At 46.8% G+C, this 13,587-nt stretch overlaps 1 protein-coding gene across 11 annotated transcripts in view; it reads left to right on the forward strand.

The window, feature by feature from the left end:
* The window catches only part of LOC116600015 (F-actin-monooxygenase MICAL2), a 212,235-nt gene that overhangs the window by 45,237 nt on the left and 153,411 nt on the right, over positions 1-13,587 (forward strand). For all 11 annotated transcript variants that reach the window (XR_004289471.1, XM_032359953.1, XM_032359954.1 and 8 more), the window contains exon 3: positions 3,233-3,573. Coding sequence is in view for 10 of the 11 variants with exons in the window: in XM_032359953.1 (XP_032215844.1) it covers positions 3,310-3,573 (264 nt within the window). In the remaining variant the exon portion in view is untranslated. The remainder of the gene's footprint in view (positions 1-3,232; positions 3,574-13,587) is intronic.

Here is a 13,587-nt window from a genome sequence, read left to right on the forward strand (position 1 = left end):
TGGTGCGTGAGACCAGATTCACACCCCCGTCTGGCAGACTCGAAACACTGAGGCTCTTCCGGAGGAAACCTACCCCACATGGGTGTCAGAGTCGTTTTTTAAGGTCTTTAACATCAACTGGATTCAAGCTGATTTTACAGTTGAAACCAGACCCTTCAGACGGGGAGGCAGGTCTGAGCCTGGTACGAGGGGCTGGGATACAGTCCAAGGCAGCCTGTCTGCTGTCCTGCCATCTCTCTCCACCACAAACCCCCCTCGCCCCCCCATCTCCCTCTAGATAAGAGCCAGCTCCTGGACCCACGCCCAGCCAGCCCCCTCCACAGCACCTTTGGCTCTCCACTGGAGTAAGATTAAGGCCTTCATTTTCCTCTTGGGGGAGGAGTGGTGGCTGCTGGAGTTGGAAGGAGACAGGTTCTTCCAGTTCGTAAATGATTCCCTGGGTTTGGCTTGATACCTCTAAACAGTTCACCATTTTAGACAAGGAGGGGTTGACAACTTGAAGAATTGATTTACAGAAGTATTTCTCAAACCAGTGCATTCCCCAGGCACAAGTCTGCCCCACGTGAGGGATGCAGCACCCATTTCCACCTCTGCCAGGAGCCTCCTGGGGCTGGTGTCTGCCATCACACACCTCTCTTGCCCTTCCCAGCAACCCCACAAGGTGGAGATTATCGCGTCCTTTACAAAAGAAGAAACTGGGGTTCAGAGTGTCTGGACTCGTGTGAGGCCATGAGGGCAACCAGGGGCTAAATTGAGCTTTGGACTTGGGCTCCAATGACCCTGAAACCTGTGGCTTTCTCTGCACCACCAGCCTGTCCCCAAAAAGGACCACAGGATAGCCACAGAATTCGAGTAGTTGTGGATCTCCGTCAGCAGCTGCATCCTTTGTTCGGTGCTGGGCACACAGTGGTTCCAAAGATAGAGACCGAGGATGGTCCTTCGCTCTGAAAAGCGAATGAGTCTTGCTCTCCGTTTATGCTCTCTGGGTGGCAAGTCTTGTACGTGGGGGAGAGCCGAAACAGTAGGAGGCAGTGGTAACGTGAGCGATGCCGTAGTGAGCATTGCAGACATTTAAGGAGCCGAGAGAGCCTCTGGGAGGGAATCCACGTCTCATCAGCACCTAGCAAAGCACAGGCCCAGCTCTCCTCATGTGTTTACTTTGCTGAGTTGCAGGGAACAGAGCTGCCAGGTCAGTGCCCCTGGAGGACAGAGGCCTGGCTAAGAGTGGAACTTGGCTGGAGCAGAGAATGTGCCTTCAGCCGAACTCAGTGCCAGGCACACTGGGGGCTCATGGGGCAGAGGAGAGGAGGGGAGGGGTCCCACACTGTGGCTGGTGCCCCCTCCGCCAGCAGCATCTGGGTGTCTGCCGGCCGCTCCTGCAGGTGATACATCGGGGCGGGGCTGCTGTCTAGCATCCCTGTGTGTGTGTGTGTGTGCTGCTCTCTCCCAGGGCTCTCTAAGGGATCTCCTGGCAGCTCTGTTTACAGCCGCCTCCCTCTCCTATGCATCCCTGCCGCCTCTGCCCAGAGATTCCTCTTGGCCCGCTGCTCTGTCTCCTGAACCCTGCAGCCCACAGGAGAAACCAGGTCCCCTCCACAATCTGCCCTGGAAGTGCCCATCACCCCTTGTGGTGAGTTTGGAACCTCCAGATGCCTTGAACTTGCTGTCATTCTGCAGCTGTCCTGGCTCTTTCCAGACTTGCACCAGTGTGGCATTTCTTTTGCCCAAGAACTTTATTCCCTGGTCTCCTAATGAAAGTCACCTTCTTCCTAAAATTGTAGTATTTGAGTATCTCCCCCCCACCCCGCCCTGTGGCTCCTCTGGATACCTCTAGGTTCTGTTAGACCCCTCCTTATCTGGCTTCCATGCACCATGTTCATCTTTTTAAAGTGCTTGCCTGTTGTCTTATAATCAACTCTCTATACACCTGTCTTCCTCACAAGGCCCTGTCTCTGCATCCCCAGGACCTACAGTGATGCATGGCTCTTGCTAGGCTCCAGGAACTGTTGCCGAATGAAGGAGTGAAGGATGGAGGAAGAAAATAAACACCATTGTCTGCTTTTAATATTGTAAGGCCAGCCCACAATCCCAAAGCACCCACAATAGTGTTTCTGTCTGGAGAGTGGGAAGCTGCCCAGCCCAAGGGCCTTGCCTCTGTGTTTGCTGACCTCCTCCTGCCAGGCCTCTGTCTGAGGGAGCTTGGTATGCTGTATCGTCTTGTTTACAGACCCTCTCGAGCCATCCTGACAGCTGGGCGTCCCTAGTTCCTCCAGGCTGGTCTTTTTGCACTAGCTTTGGATTCTGGAAAAATAGCTATTGCTTTGGAAAATCGACCCTAACTTATTTTTGTTCCTTTGAAACTTGAATGACTTTCCTAAGAAATGCCTGAGGTTAGAGTGGTGCAGAGAGGCCGATGGCCAAAACCCAGGCAAGCTATTTTCGTGTTGTGAATGAATACCCATCGCATTTTTCCTTCCATCAGCCTGAGCACTTGTTCCAAATAGCTCACAGCTTGGGCTCACAAAGCACAGACTCCTTTGGTACATGGGGTGGAGACCCACGTGTGTCTGTGTCTGTCTGACTGAGATGGATGCTGTGCTTGCAGCAGACATAAGGAATAGAGAGAAGTTTCAAGAAGTTGCCATTTGTCATCTGTATAGGGGAAAGACCTGTCCTCTGGTAACTAATGGAGAAAGACTTCCAAGTTTGGTGTTTATGGATAGGTAGGAAGGCCACGAAATCTAGGGAGGCACGTGCTTTGAATGTTTTGCTTTGTGTGCTGTTACATGGCTAGATACACTAATATCAGTCAACTCATTTACAGCACCATGAATTAAAGGTTTTCAGTGGTGCTCACAAAATCTAGTGTGCTTCTCTGCTTTGTCCCTTGCCCTTTACTAGTTCCTGTTTCTTGAACTATCTGGCTCATAGTGAGGTTGACCAGGTAATGCTGACATCAACCCAGGCATAGCTTTGAGCAATCTGTAGTTCTTTATAGCCCGCGAGAGGAGTAGGGTATTGGAGGGGGAGAAAGACTGCTAGCAAGACAGCATTGCCAGGTCAGAAGGGATGACTGTATATCTTCTGTAGATGGCTTATGTTTAGCATTAAGTATTTATGTTTAGTATGCTTAATATCCCAAAGGAATTTTGGTTTTCCCTCCCAGCGCCCATCCCCCCCACTCTGCCTGTGTTGCCGTGGTGTTCACCTCTCCTTCCACCTACCTTTGCAGGTGTGACGTATCTCCAGATACTTGATGGTGTTTTCCTCTGACATCTCCATACCACTGCACCACACAGCTCCTGAAACATGGGGGAAAACGAAGATGAGAAGCAGAGCCAGGCCGGGCAGGTTTTCGAGAACTTTGTCCAGGCTTCCACGTGCAAAGGCACCCTCCAGGCCTTCAACATCCTCACACGACACCTGGACCTAGACCCTCTGGACCACAGGAACTTTTATTCCAAGCTCAAGTCCAAGGTGACCACCTGGAAGGCCAAAGCCCTATGGTACAAACTGGACAAGCGTGGATCTCACAAGGAGTACAAGCGAGGGAGGTCCTGTATGAACACCAAGGTAAGGGAAAACCCTGGGATTTCTTGCCCGCATGGTGCGTGCAGGTTGGCTTGGGAAGTGAGGCAGTTCTTGCCATTCTGCCGTTCTTAGGTTCTTAATAGGTGTGGGGGTGTGTGAGCATTTTGCTTGGTTAAAGGTTTCCTTTGTCTGTACGAGCACAGTGTGTCCTGTGTGGGACCTTCTGCCCTACTCTGGTGGCCTTAGCTAGTCTCCCTGTGTCCTGTCCATGGCAGAGAGAAGAAAGGCATGCTCGTCTTTATCCTCCTACTGTTACTGCTACTACTTCTAGTAGCTAGTTGCTCTAGTGCACGCCGGGCACTTTGTAAGCATGGTCTCAGTGAACGCCACCATGGTCCTTTGGGCCATTTGAGAGCTCTGGAAACTGAGAAGTCAGTTATCTTGCCCAAGATCACACACCAAGGAGGCAGTCTTGGTCTGTCTGATTCTTGAGCTTACGCCCTAAATTCTGTTCTCCTGGGAGCCACTGTTATAGAAAGATCCCTTGACTTTTATTGGCTAAGAAATAGGTCTTTGGTCCTTACTGCCTTTTCTTCCCTCTCTCTTCCCCTTCTCCCCCCCACCCTCTTCCCCAGGATACATTTCTGTGCTTGGGTCACGCTTGCAGTAAACCCCCAACTGGCTGATTACTCCCCCTCCCCACCAACTGTTTGACCATAGGCTACTTCGATGAACATGGCCTAAGTAAGCAGTGCATGGCATCTCTTCTCTCTCTGCGATGCCCATTACCTAATGGGCAGCCGGAAGTCAAGATTTTCCTGCAGGCCCCTGGGGGCTGTCAGCCTTGGGCCACGGTCCAGACTGTATGTTTAGGTTAAAAGTGAGCTTGCTGTATTTAGACTTCACAGGAGGTAGCTCAGCCAGAGCCCTTGGAATTTTAGTTGGTGCCAATCCCAGAGAAGGGGATTGAACTCTCCATGGCGATCAGGACTGTTGTGTTTTTGTTTTGGTGATGAGGAGCTGTTAAGTGTACCGTGGGATACCGTGGGATACAGCCTTTCCCTTGCCCCTGGGGGACAGCTGCCAAAGCTCCTCCAAGCCCAGGGGCACGCTGACTTTATGGGGCATAGAAGAGCATTCCACCAGGCCAGAACTTGAGCCCATAACCTGCCAAGGGGGTTAGCCCTTCAGAGCAGAGACGGAAGTATTAAAGAGAAAGGAGAGAAAGGAGTGTGACCCCCACCTAACTGCTCTAACTTCCCAGCGGCTGGATCACTGGGAAGCTCTTCAGACTTGGAGAGGGGGTGTGCTGTTTGTTTTCAAAGCGTCACCCTCTTCAGTAACAACATGTGGCGGCTTTCTTTTGAAAAGGTCGCATGGAAGTCAGGTGGCCAGGCTGTGAGATGTTTTCTCAGGAAGGTTTTCAGAGACCTTATTCTATGAGGAAGTGCCATGGCCTCATGCACCCACAGTATCTGGCTTTTGAGAGGGCTCTTTCTCTCGGTGATGCAGCAATGCGAAGACAGATCTGCCAAGGGAGTGAGCCCACATGGAGGTTGGATGGAGGCTTGACCACCAGGAAGATGTGCTTTTTTTTCAAATATCACCCATTGGTCGGTTGTCTCGCTTGTCTGGCCACCCTTATTTTACAAGCTTTGATGGGTGGAGATAGAAGAGTCCTTGCGGACTCTTGTAGTCAGCACGTCACCACTGGTGCCTGAGATATGAAGGGAAGGCACTAACATCTGTGGTTAGTGATGCAGAATTGAGAGTGCATCTTGCTCAGGAATTTTATGCCTCATGGGAGGAGGAACAAAGACCTTTCACATGTGTGGTGGCCCATCTCCTAAAAAATACATAGATCCCAGAGCGTGGAACACATTTGAAAATGTGCTCTAAGTATGGCTTGGACTGTGTAAGGTCACTTGAGATGCACACTTCAGAAACCCAGCTCAAAGCTAAACAAAAAAGGGAATCATTAACTTGTATAAACAGGAAGGTCTCCACAGCCTTTCCCAGCCTGTCTCCTTCCATCTATGTCTTGGACATTTTTTTTTTTTTGGTCTTGGACATTTTGCTCTATGTTGGCTCCATTATTCCCTCCTGTGAACAGTTACTCTCCATGTTGGTGGCCTCTAGTTCATATTTTTATAGCTCTGTGACCCAAAGGCTAGACTCACTCTCCTCCTGCTCAATATTGAATTAAAATCTCAAGGAAAGATTCTGATTGGCCGGTCTCTGGACCAATTATTGTGCCCAAACCAGGAGAACTGACTAGTGCCTTTGGCAGCCTTTTCAAGCATCGCATGATTGACATGAGGGAGGAGCAGGTTCCCAAGATCGCAGAGGTGTGAGATGGAGAAATAACAGGTGTCCTCTGTAGGGACTGTTTATGTGCACTCTGGTTATCATATAGTCTCTGTCCATATTGGATTCATGTGGATAGTTAATAGCTGGCTTGGGGAGCCTAGAGCTTGTAGTCCTTGCTATGAGTCAAACAAAACACAGAATGTGGCTCCTCCCTCTTCTAACATGAACAGACACTGTCTCACTCACACACCTCGTTTAGGTATCCTTGGGTGTAGTAGGTGACGTTGAGCTTCAGCCAAACAAGAAATGTTGGGCTTTAGCATGCACGTGGATGAGCATGAATGGTAAGACCTATAGCATGGTGGCGGGGGGGATCTGGTCTCAGGCCCATAGCCAAGCCCCTGGCTAGCCAGAGTTAGAGTAGAACTAAATGGAATTCAGCCAGAACCCTCATCTTTCCATTGTTGTGGACATCTCAGCACCACCGGAAGTGGAGCTGGGCTTTAGCATTTCACAATCTTTTATCAGTAGCTTTCCGTGTGCTGAGCGCTGTGCTGCTGTCGTCACGCCAGCAGTGAGTGAGTGTGAGTGTGTGTGTATGTATATATGTGTGTGTGCAGGTATATTGGCAGTGGTGGTTGGGGGAGATTGACCAGCATCTGTTGGGAGAAGAAGGCCTCTGACGGGTGCCAGGGAATAGAGGGAAAGACCTGCAGTGTCACTAGAGCAGTGGCTTAGGTGTTAGCTGCATAATCTAACTTGGGACCATGGTTCATTATCGATTAGTTATGCGGGTTTTGTCAGGCACTTAGTAATTCTTTCCTTGGGTGTGACCTGTTTTGCTAAGGATAGAGTGAACCAAGGATCAAGCCAAATTAACTCTTTAAGGACTAATATTGGCTCTGTGTCAGGGTAGTACACTGATCAAATGTCCCATCTAATTGTGTAATGTTCCTGGGGGAAAACAGCCCAGAAGAAAAACCAAACAAAACAATATAACGTTTGATATGGGAATTGCCATCATCATAAAATCATGAAACCTTACATTTATTTTATATGTACCTAATGTCAGGAGGATGTTGGGAGGATGTTCTGTATCATCTTTCCATTTGACAGGTGACATAGAGGGACCCAGGGACCTGAAGCTGTTGATCTGAAGCTAACAGGTGGCTTTGTCAGGATTTGAACTCTATTGATGGGTTTGCTCCAATATTCTTTTGTTCGTTCATTCAACAGGCATTTCTAGTGCTCTGGGCCTTATTAGGCCTCTGACATGAGAAGTGGCTCTGAGCCACTTCTCGGGAGACAGAAACATTATTTCTGTATTTATTAACTTATTTAGCCATTCATGAAGTGAATAATTATTGAGCAGCTTCTGTGTGCCAGGCACTTGCCTAGGTACCAGTCAGCCACAAACTAACTCTGTGGCGTGGGGCAGGCTACCTAAATCGCTGACCCTCAGTATCTCTGTAAAATGAAGATGGTAATGGTCTCTCTCTCACAGAGTTGCTGTGAGCACTAACTAAGGCAATCTTTGTCACATATTTAGAACACTGCCTAGTACATCATAAGCGATCAGCAAATGCTGAGCCATTGTTTTAATTAATATCCTAAGTGTATGAGATAATTGCGTCCTCTGTTCTGCAGAAGTAGAGAAAAGCAATGACTGAGTCTGAATGGAGCAGTCTGGGGATCCTTCCTGGAAGAGAAGGTATGATTTGGAGCTTGGCATATGAGAAGAAGTTTGCCTTGCTGAGCGGAGGGCACACAAGGTGGACAACTATATTCCAGGAAGAGTGTGTGGCTGTGTAAGAGGAATGAAGGTGTGGGTGGGGAGAGAGGAGTGGGAGAGGGTGAGATCCAGGGAGAGCAGAATAGAAGGATGCAAGAGGAGACCTGGAAAAAACAGACTCCTGGGGCCGGGCTGTGTAGAGAGGGTCTCATAGTCAAACAGAGGACCTGGGGGCCCATTCAGGATGATCAGATTCCCAATCGAGGGTTCTTTCTACCACCCTCCATGGGGTTGCTCCATGTGATCGCAGTGATTGCAGATAACCCAATGAAGACCAGAACGCATTTGTACATCATAAAAAACATGCGTGCAGGAAATGACTCAGGGACTCTTGTCACCAGCAGGAATGGGGCCCGCCTCTAACATGAAGACTGTTGGGTTATCTTGGGAGGAGGAAATGTCTGTATTTTTTGAACATCCAGCAGGGTCACCGCTTACCTTTTGTTCCTCACCGTGACCCTTGCCCATCATGACCTCTGCCTCTGCAGGGGCTCCCCAGTGGGGTTGAGGGGGGCCTAGCATGACGCCAGTGGCTCTGGAGTCCTAAACCCAGCACAGCAGGAGGTGGGGGGGGGGAGGGAGGGGCAAGCTGGCAGGCAAGGCTGCTGTCTCCTGGTCCAGATAAGCCTATCTGACATTCCTGACCTCTGAAATCACCCACGACTGCCCTCAGAGCTGGGCTCCCCCGAGCTGCCTGGGGCACGTCAAGTACCACTCTGCCTAATATGGTCAGCAGCAGCTGAGCCGACAGAGCAAGAGGATAGTCTTGGGGGATCTGCGTTCCTGTGGGGGAACTCTGGCTTTGTCCGCTTACCTGCAACGGCCTCCCAGTGCCACTGTTTTGGACAGGCTTTCCAGCCTAGGTTACGACAGGTTTTTCATTCCTACACTTGTCACCACTGTCCCACATGGAGTTGGTGAGCTCAGCTTGTGAGTGTGTGCACTGGGCATTAGATGCAAGCTCGAGTGAATCCAGGCCCCCACATATTACCCTGAGATGAGCAGCTCTCTTTTTTGGATGTCTTCATAAAAAGTGGTTAATTCAGGCTCCCTGGGGTTCACTTCATAAATACAGTTATAAATAAAAACTTCTTTGTCTTTTTGAGGAAAAAAAAAACAAAACTAGTTTCCTTTAAAAAAAGAAATGTATGCTTATGATGAAAAAAAAAATCCAAGCAGGATGAGAACATATACTGTGCTAAGTGTATCATCTCCCCAGGTCCCAGCCTTAGAGGCAATCCTGGGATGTTCCCTATCTGCTTTTCCTAAAAGTCTCTAAACGTGTGTGCATGTGGGCATGTGTGTGTGTACCTGGATGTGTGCAACCCCTGCGATTTGTTTTATTGGAAAATGACTTGTTTACATATTATGCACCTTGCTTTTTTCACTCGGCTCTATCTTAGAGATTGTATGTGGGACTCCAACCCTTTTATTATTCTCATGGCTTCCCATCTCACAATTTGTTCAACTGCTTAGCTCATTCCGAGACTCTTACCATTTTAACTACTGCTGCAGCACATTTTCTCACCCACATTCCGTATACACATAAAAGCCTATCTGTGGGATGGATAGTCATGAGGATTCTGATCCAAAGGGAGTGTGCATCACCTTGAAAACATTATGGGCTTTGTGGCTTTCTCCCTGGAGGTTCTTCCAGAGGACACTCCCCACCCACAGTGCAGGAGAGGACCGAGGAGAGTCCTTCTCTGGAAGGGAGCTACCACAGCAGGATTTTGCCTACTGGGATCTCCTTGGCCTTGCTGAGTGGGCGCTGGGATGGACACCCCCTGAATCCTGGACTCTGGGCTGGGTGGTCTTGGGCAGGGCCACTGAGTGAAAAGCAGTCCAGTAACAATAAGCAGGGATGGCTGCCACCTCTGTAACAATCACAGCCACAACACCAACAACTTCATTACTGCTATTAACACCCAACATCTGCATAGCACTTTATGTTGAAAAATAGTTGCACATACGTGGTTTTCTTCAGAGATTTTCTTTATCAGTGACGATGAATGTTCTTTAAAAGGGGAACAAATACAAGTTTATACTTTCCTCTTCAAACATCATCAGATAATGGGAGCTTTTACAGCCCTAGCCCATGGAGGATGTATACTGCTTGTGCTGAACAGGGGCCCCTTCCTGGCCTTCTCTGTGTGATTCAGTTCAACCAAGCATCACTTCCTCCAGTGAGCCGCCCCTGAGCTCTTCTCCACTCCCTCTACTCTTATTCCATTCTCAGTCTGGGTTTGGTGCCCTCTAGGGACCCCAGGCTCTAGTTCTATGAGATCTTGCTGATTGGTATCCCTCCTTGATTGTTTTTTGTGTCTTTGTCACTGTGGGCTCTGTGGCGACAGGGACATGCCTGGCTCATCCCCAGGTCTTAAGCACCCAGCTTATTTTTAAACCACATATCAGTAGAAAGATAGTGGCTAGAGGTTCACTGGCTGTATTCGCTGATTCTCTAGGCCAGAGCTGTCTAGTAGAAATATAATGCAAGCCACATGTGTAATTTAAAATTTTCTCATAACAACATTTAAAAAGTACCAAAAATGGTGAAATTGATTGTAGTAATATATTTTATTTAATATATCCACACTATTATTTCACCCTGTAGTCAATATTAAAAAATATTTATATATTTTATATTCATTTTTTTATTAAGTCCTAAAATCCTGTATATATTTTACAGCTCAATTCCATTCAGGTTAGCCACATTTCAAATGCTCAATAGCCACATGTGACTGGTAGCTGTTAAATTGTATAGTGCAGCCCTAGGCATTTCATCATACTTGCCATCTTGTAGTAGCAAGATGGCTGCTGTAGCTCCAGCCATCACATCTGCTTCTAAGACGGGGAGAAGGTACTCCTCTAGCTACAAACATTGCCTTATCATATAGGCAGAAGTGTTCCCAGAAACCCCATTAAAACCCCATGGGGGTAGAGTTGTTGTCTATACTGGGCTGATTCCCCAGGACTTAGATTAATGTCTGACAAATGGTAGGTATTTTTCATAGGTTAGATCTTCCAAAGCAGATGCTTGGAAGGTATTTGGAGTATAAGGTGTTCCTTAGCAATTAACACCTGTGAAAGGAGTGGGAGAGGAAGAAGACTGTGCCCAAGAGAACCAAATGCCTGCAGGTTCAAGCAATTGGTCCTTTCTCACTTTGCCTTTCAGCAAATGAGTTTTGCAGAAGACAAAAGGTGGGAGGCCACAGTTCTCTACATAACAAGTTTCACAGGTAGGGATACAAGGAGTATATTATATTAACGTAGTTATAGGAGCATACAGTAAGTTGTAAATGTAACAGTATAGACATACATTCTTCCGTGCATTCTCTTATATTACATAAAAGCTGTTCACCTTAAATTTCACTGCAGCTTCTTGGGAAGAAAACCCAAATATGTTCTAACTTCAGAGCCTGCTCAGAGCCTCCTGCTGTATGTACCATGTTTTATTGCCACCTGGCATGCTCCCCACCTCCTCTTACGTGTCACAGTCTTAAGAGATATAAATACAGGATAGCAAGCTGTCACCAGACGTTTGTCCATGGAAGTTCAGCAGTGGGAAGATTTTCATTCTCGCAATCTTTCTCTAGGAGAGAGCTGTCTAAATCTGGGAAACTTCCCTTTATGTCCGAATCCAGGAAGCTAGCTACTCCACAGTGGTTTGTTGCTCTCTCTAGCTTTAAGAAAGTGATCTCTTGCATTTAGTTCTTTCCCCCATTCCTTGTGCTTTTTTTTTTTAAGCTGTGGATATATATGAAATTTGCTATTTTGATTTTGTCATTTTATGTGTACAATTCAGTGACATAAATTACATTTACCATATTTCACCGTTTCTATTTCCAAAATTGTTCATCACCCCAGACAGAAACCCTGTACCCACCAAACAGTAACTCCCCCCGCCTCCTGCCCCTGGTAACCTCTGATCTACATTCCGTCTCTATAAAACTTCTATTCTAGGTATATCAGATGAGTGGAATTATGTAATATTTGCTGTTTTGCATCTGGTCCTTGTCTTACTTAGCAGTGTTTCAAGGTTTGGCTGTGTGGTAGCAGGTATGAGAATCTGATCTTCTTTTTCTCTGTCTCTTTTTTTTTTTGGTCAGATTTAATAATTTATTTAACCTGATGTATCAAATATAGGATCATTTCAACATGTAATTACTATAAAAGTAATAAAAGTTAGGAATAACTTTTAGGAATAAAAGTATAAAAGTTAGGAATAAAATAGTTTACATTTTTAAACTTAGCTTTCAAAATGTGTTTTACTCTGAGAGCACATCTCAATTTGAAGGCTAAATTTTAATCAGATACTTCATCTGTATTCAGATTCTGTAAAGTTTACAGTTGAGAGAGTAGACTCAGACATGCAAGTTATTGCAAATCCACTTAAAAGTTTTCCAATAGCTGAATAATGGTGAACGGTACATAACATTTACCCTAGTAACCGCTTTTAAGCCTACAGTTCAGTGTCATTATGTACATTTACATTGTTATGCAACATCACACCATCCAGCTCCCCAACCCCCGATTTTTTTTTAATCATCCAAACTGAAACATCCCAAATTATACTCGTTAACCAAGAATTCTCCATTCTTTCCCAGCCCAGCCCCTGGCCACCACCATTCTGCTTTCTGCCTTTATGACTCTGACTACTTTAGGGGCCTTATATAAGTGGAACCCTATAATACCTGTCCTTCTATGACTGGCTTATTTTGCTTTGCATAATGTCCTCAGGGTTCCTCTATGTGGTGATATGGGTCAGAATTCCCTTCCTCCTGAAGGCCGAATAGTTCCACATTGTATGTGTAGAGACCATATTTTGTTTGTCCATTCATCCATCAGTGAACACTTGGGTTGTTTCCACTTCTGGCTGCTGGGAATACTGGCACAGTGAACCCATCGAGCTCGTTTTTGGTTGTCCGGGGTATCTACCCAGGAGTAGAATTGTTGAGTCACATAGTAATTCTGCATTCCGCTTTTGAATAACAACCAGACTGTTTACACCTACTCATTGTTTTTAATTGCCATCCCTGAGTTAAATTTCCCACAATTATTAATCCATTAAGGAAATCATTTTGAGTGTCTACTACATGCCAGGTACCAGCGATGCAGCAGTAAAGAGAACAGACAGAATTCCTGCCCTCTTGAAGTTTACATTCTTCTCAGTAGGAAGCAGAGAGAGAGAGAGAGAGAGAGAGAGTGTGTGTTAGTGATAAGTGCTAGGGAGAAAATTAGAGAAGAAAGCAAGGTGAAGGAGATGGGGGTTTCCAAGGAGAGGTGAGTTGTGGTTTTATTTAAGGATATGCTGGGAAGGCTTCTATGTGACAGTAATATTTGAGCAGAGAACTAAAGAAAACAAGAACATGAGTATGTAGGCTCTTAGAGGGAAAAGAATTCTAGACAAAGGAACAGCAGCAGTCATAGAGGTGCTGACCAGTGAAGGTGCTCAGTATGTTCTGGAAACAACAAGAAGAATGTAGAGGTTGGATGGCACCAGGTAGGGTCCAGGGTGGGGGCTGGGATGTGTGGACCATGAAACCTCTGGGAGGACTTTGCCTTTCACTCTGAGGACACAAAGCCACGGAAGGCTTTTGAGTGGAGAGTCACACGAAACTTCACTGTGGAAGGGATGTGGAATCTGAGTGATACTGGAAGGGAAGGTAGACCGGTCTCTCCAATGTGAGGAGCAGCTGTCTCAGGTGTAAGGGATTTATTGTGTGTGCTTTCACCATAGACCAGCAGATGAGGGAAAGGCTAACACCAGCTTTGCTGCCCAGACTCGGGTAGAGCTGGTCATTCTGACTGAAAGTCTTCTTAGAAGGAATGTTCACAGAACTTAACACTACCTAAGAAAAAGTATGTTCATTAATTTACTCCTTTACTCCCTCATTGAGTGACTGGTAAGTCCTGGCTCTATGCTGGACACCAGAAAGAAGGATGAGGACAGA

Source organism: Mustela erminea, chromosome 9, assembly GCF_009829155.1.
Source record: "Mustela erminea isolate mMusErm1 chromosome 9, mMusErm1.Pri, whole genome shotgun sequence".
NCBI lineage: Eukaryota > Metazoa > Chordata > Mammalia > Carnivora > Mustelidae > Mustela > Mustela erminea.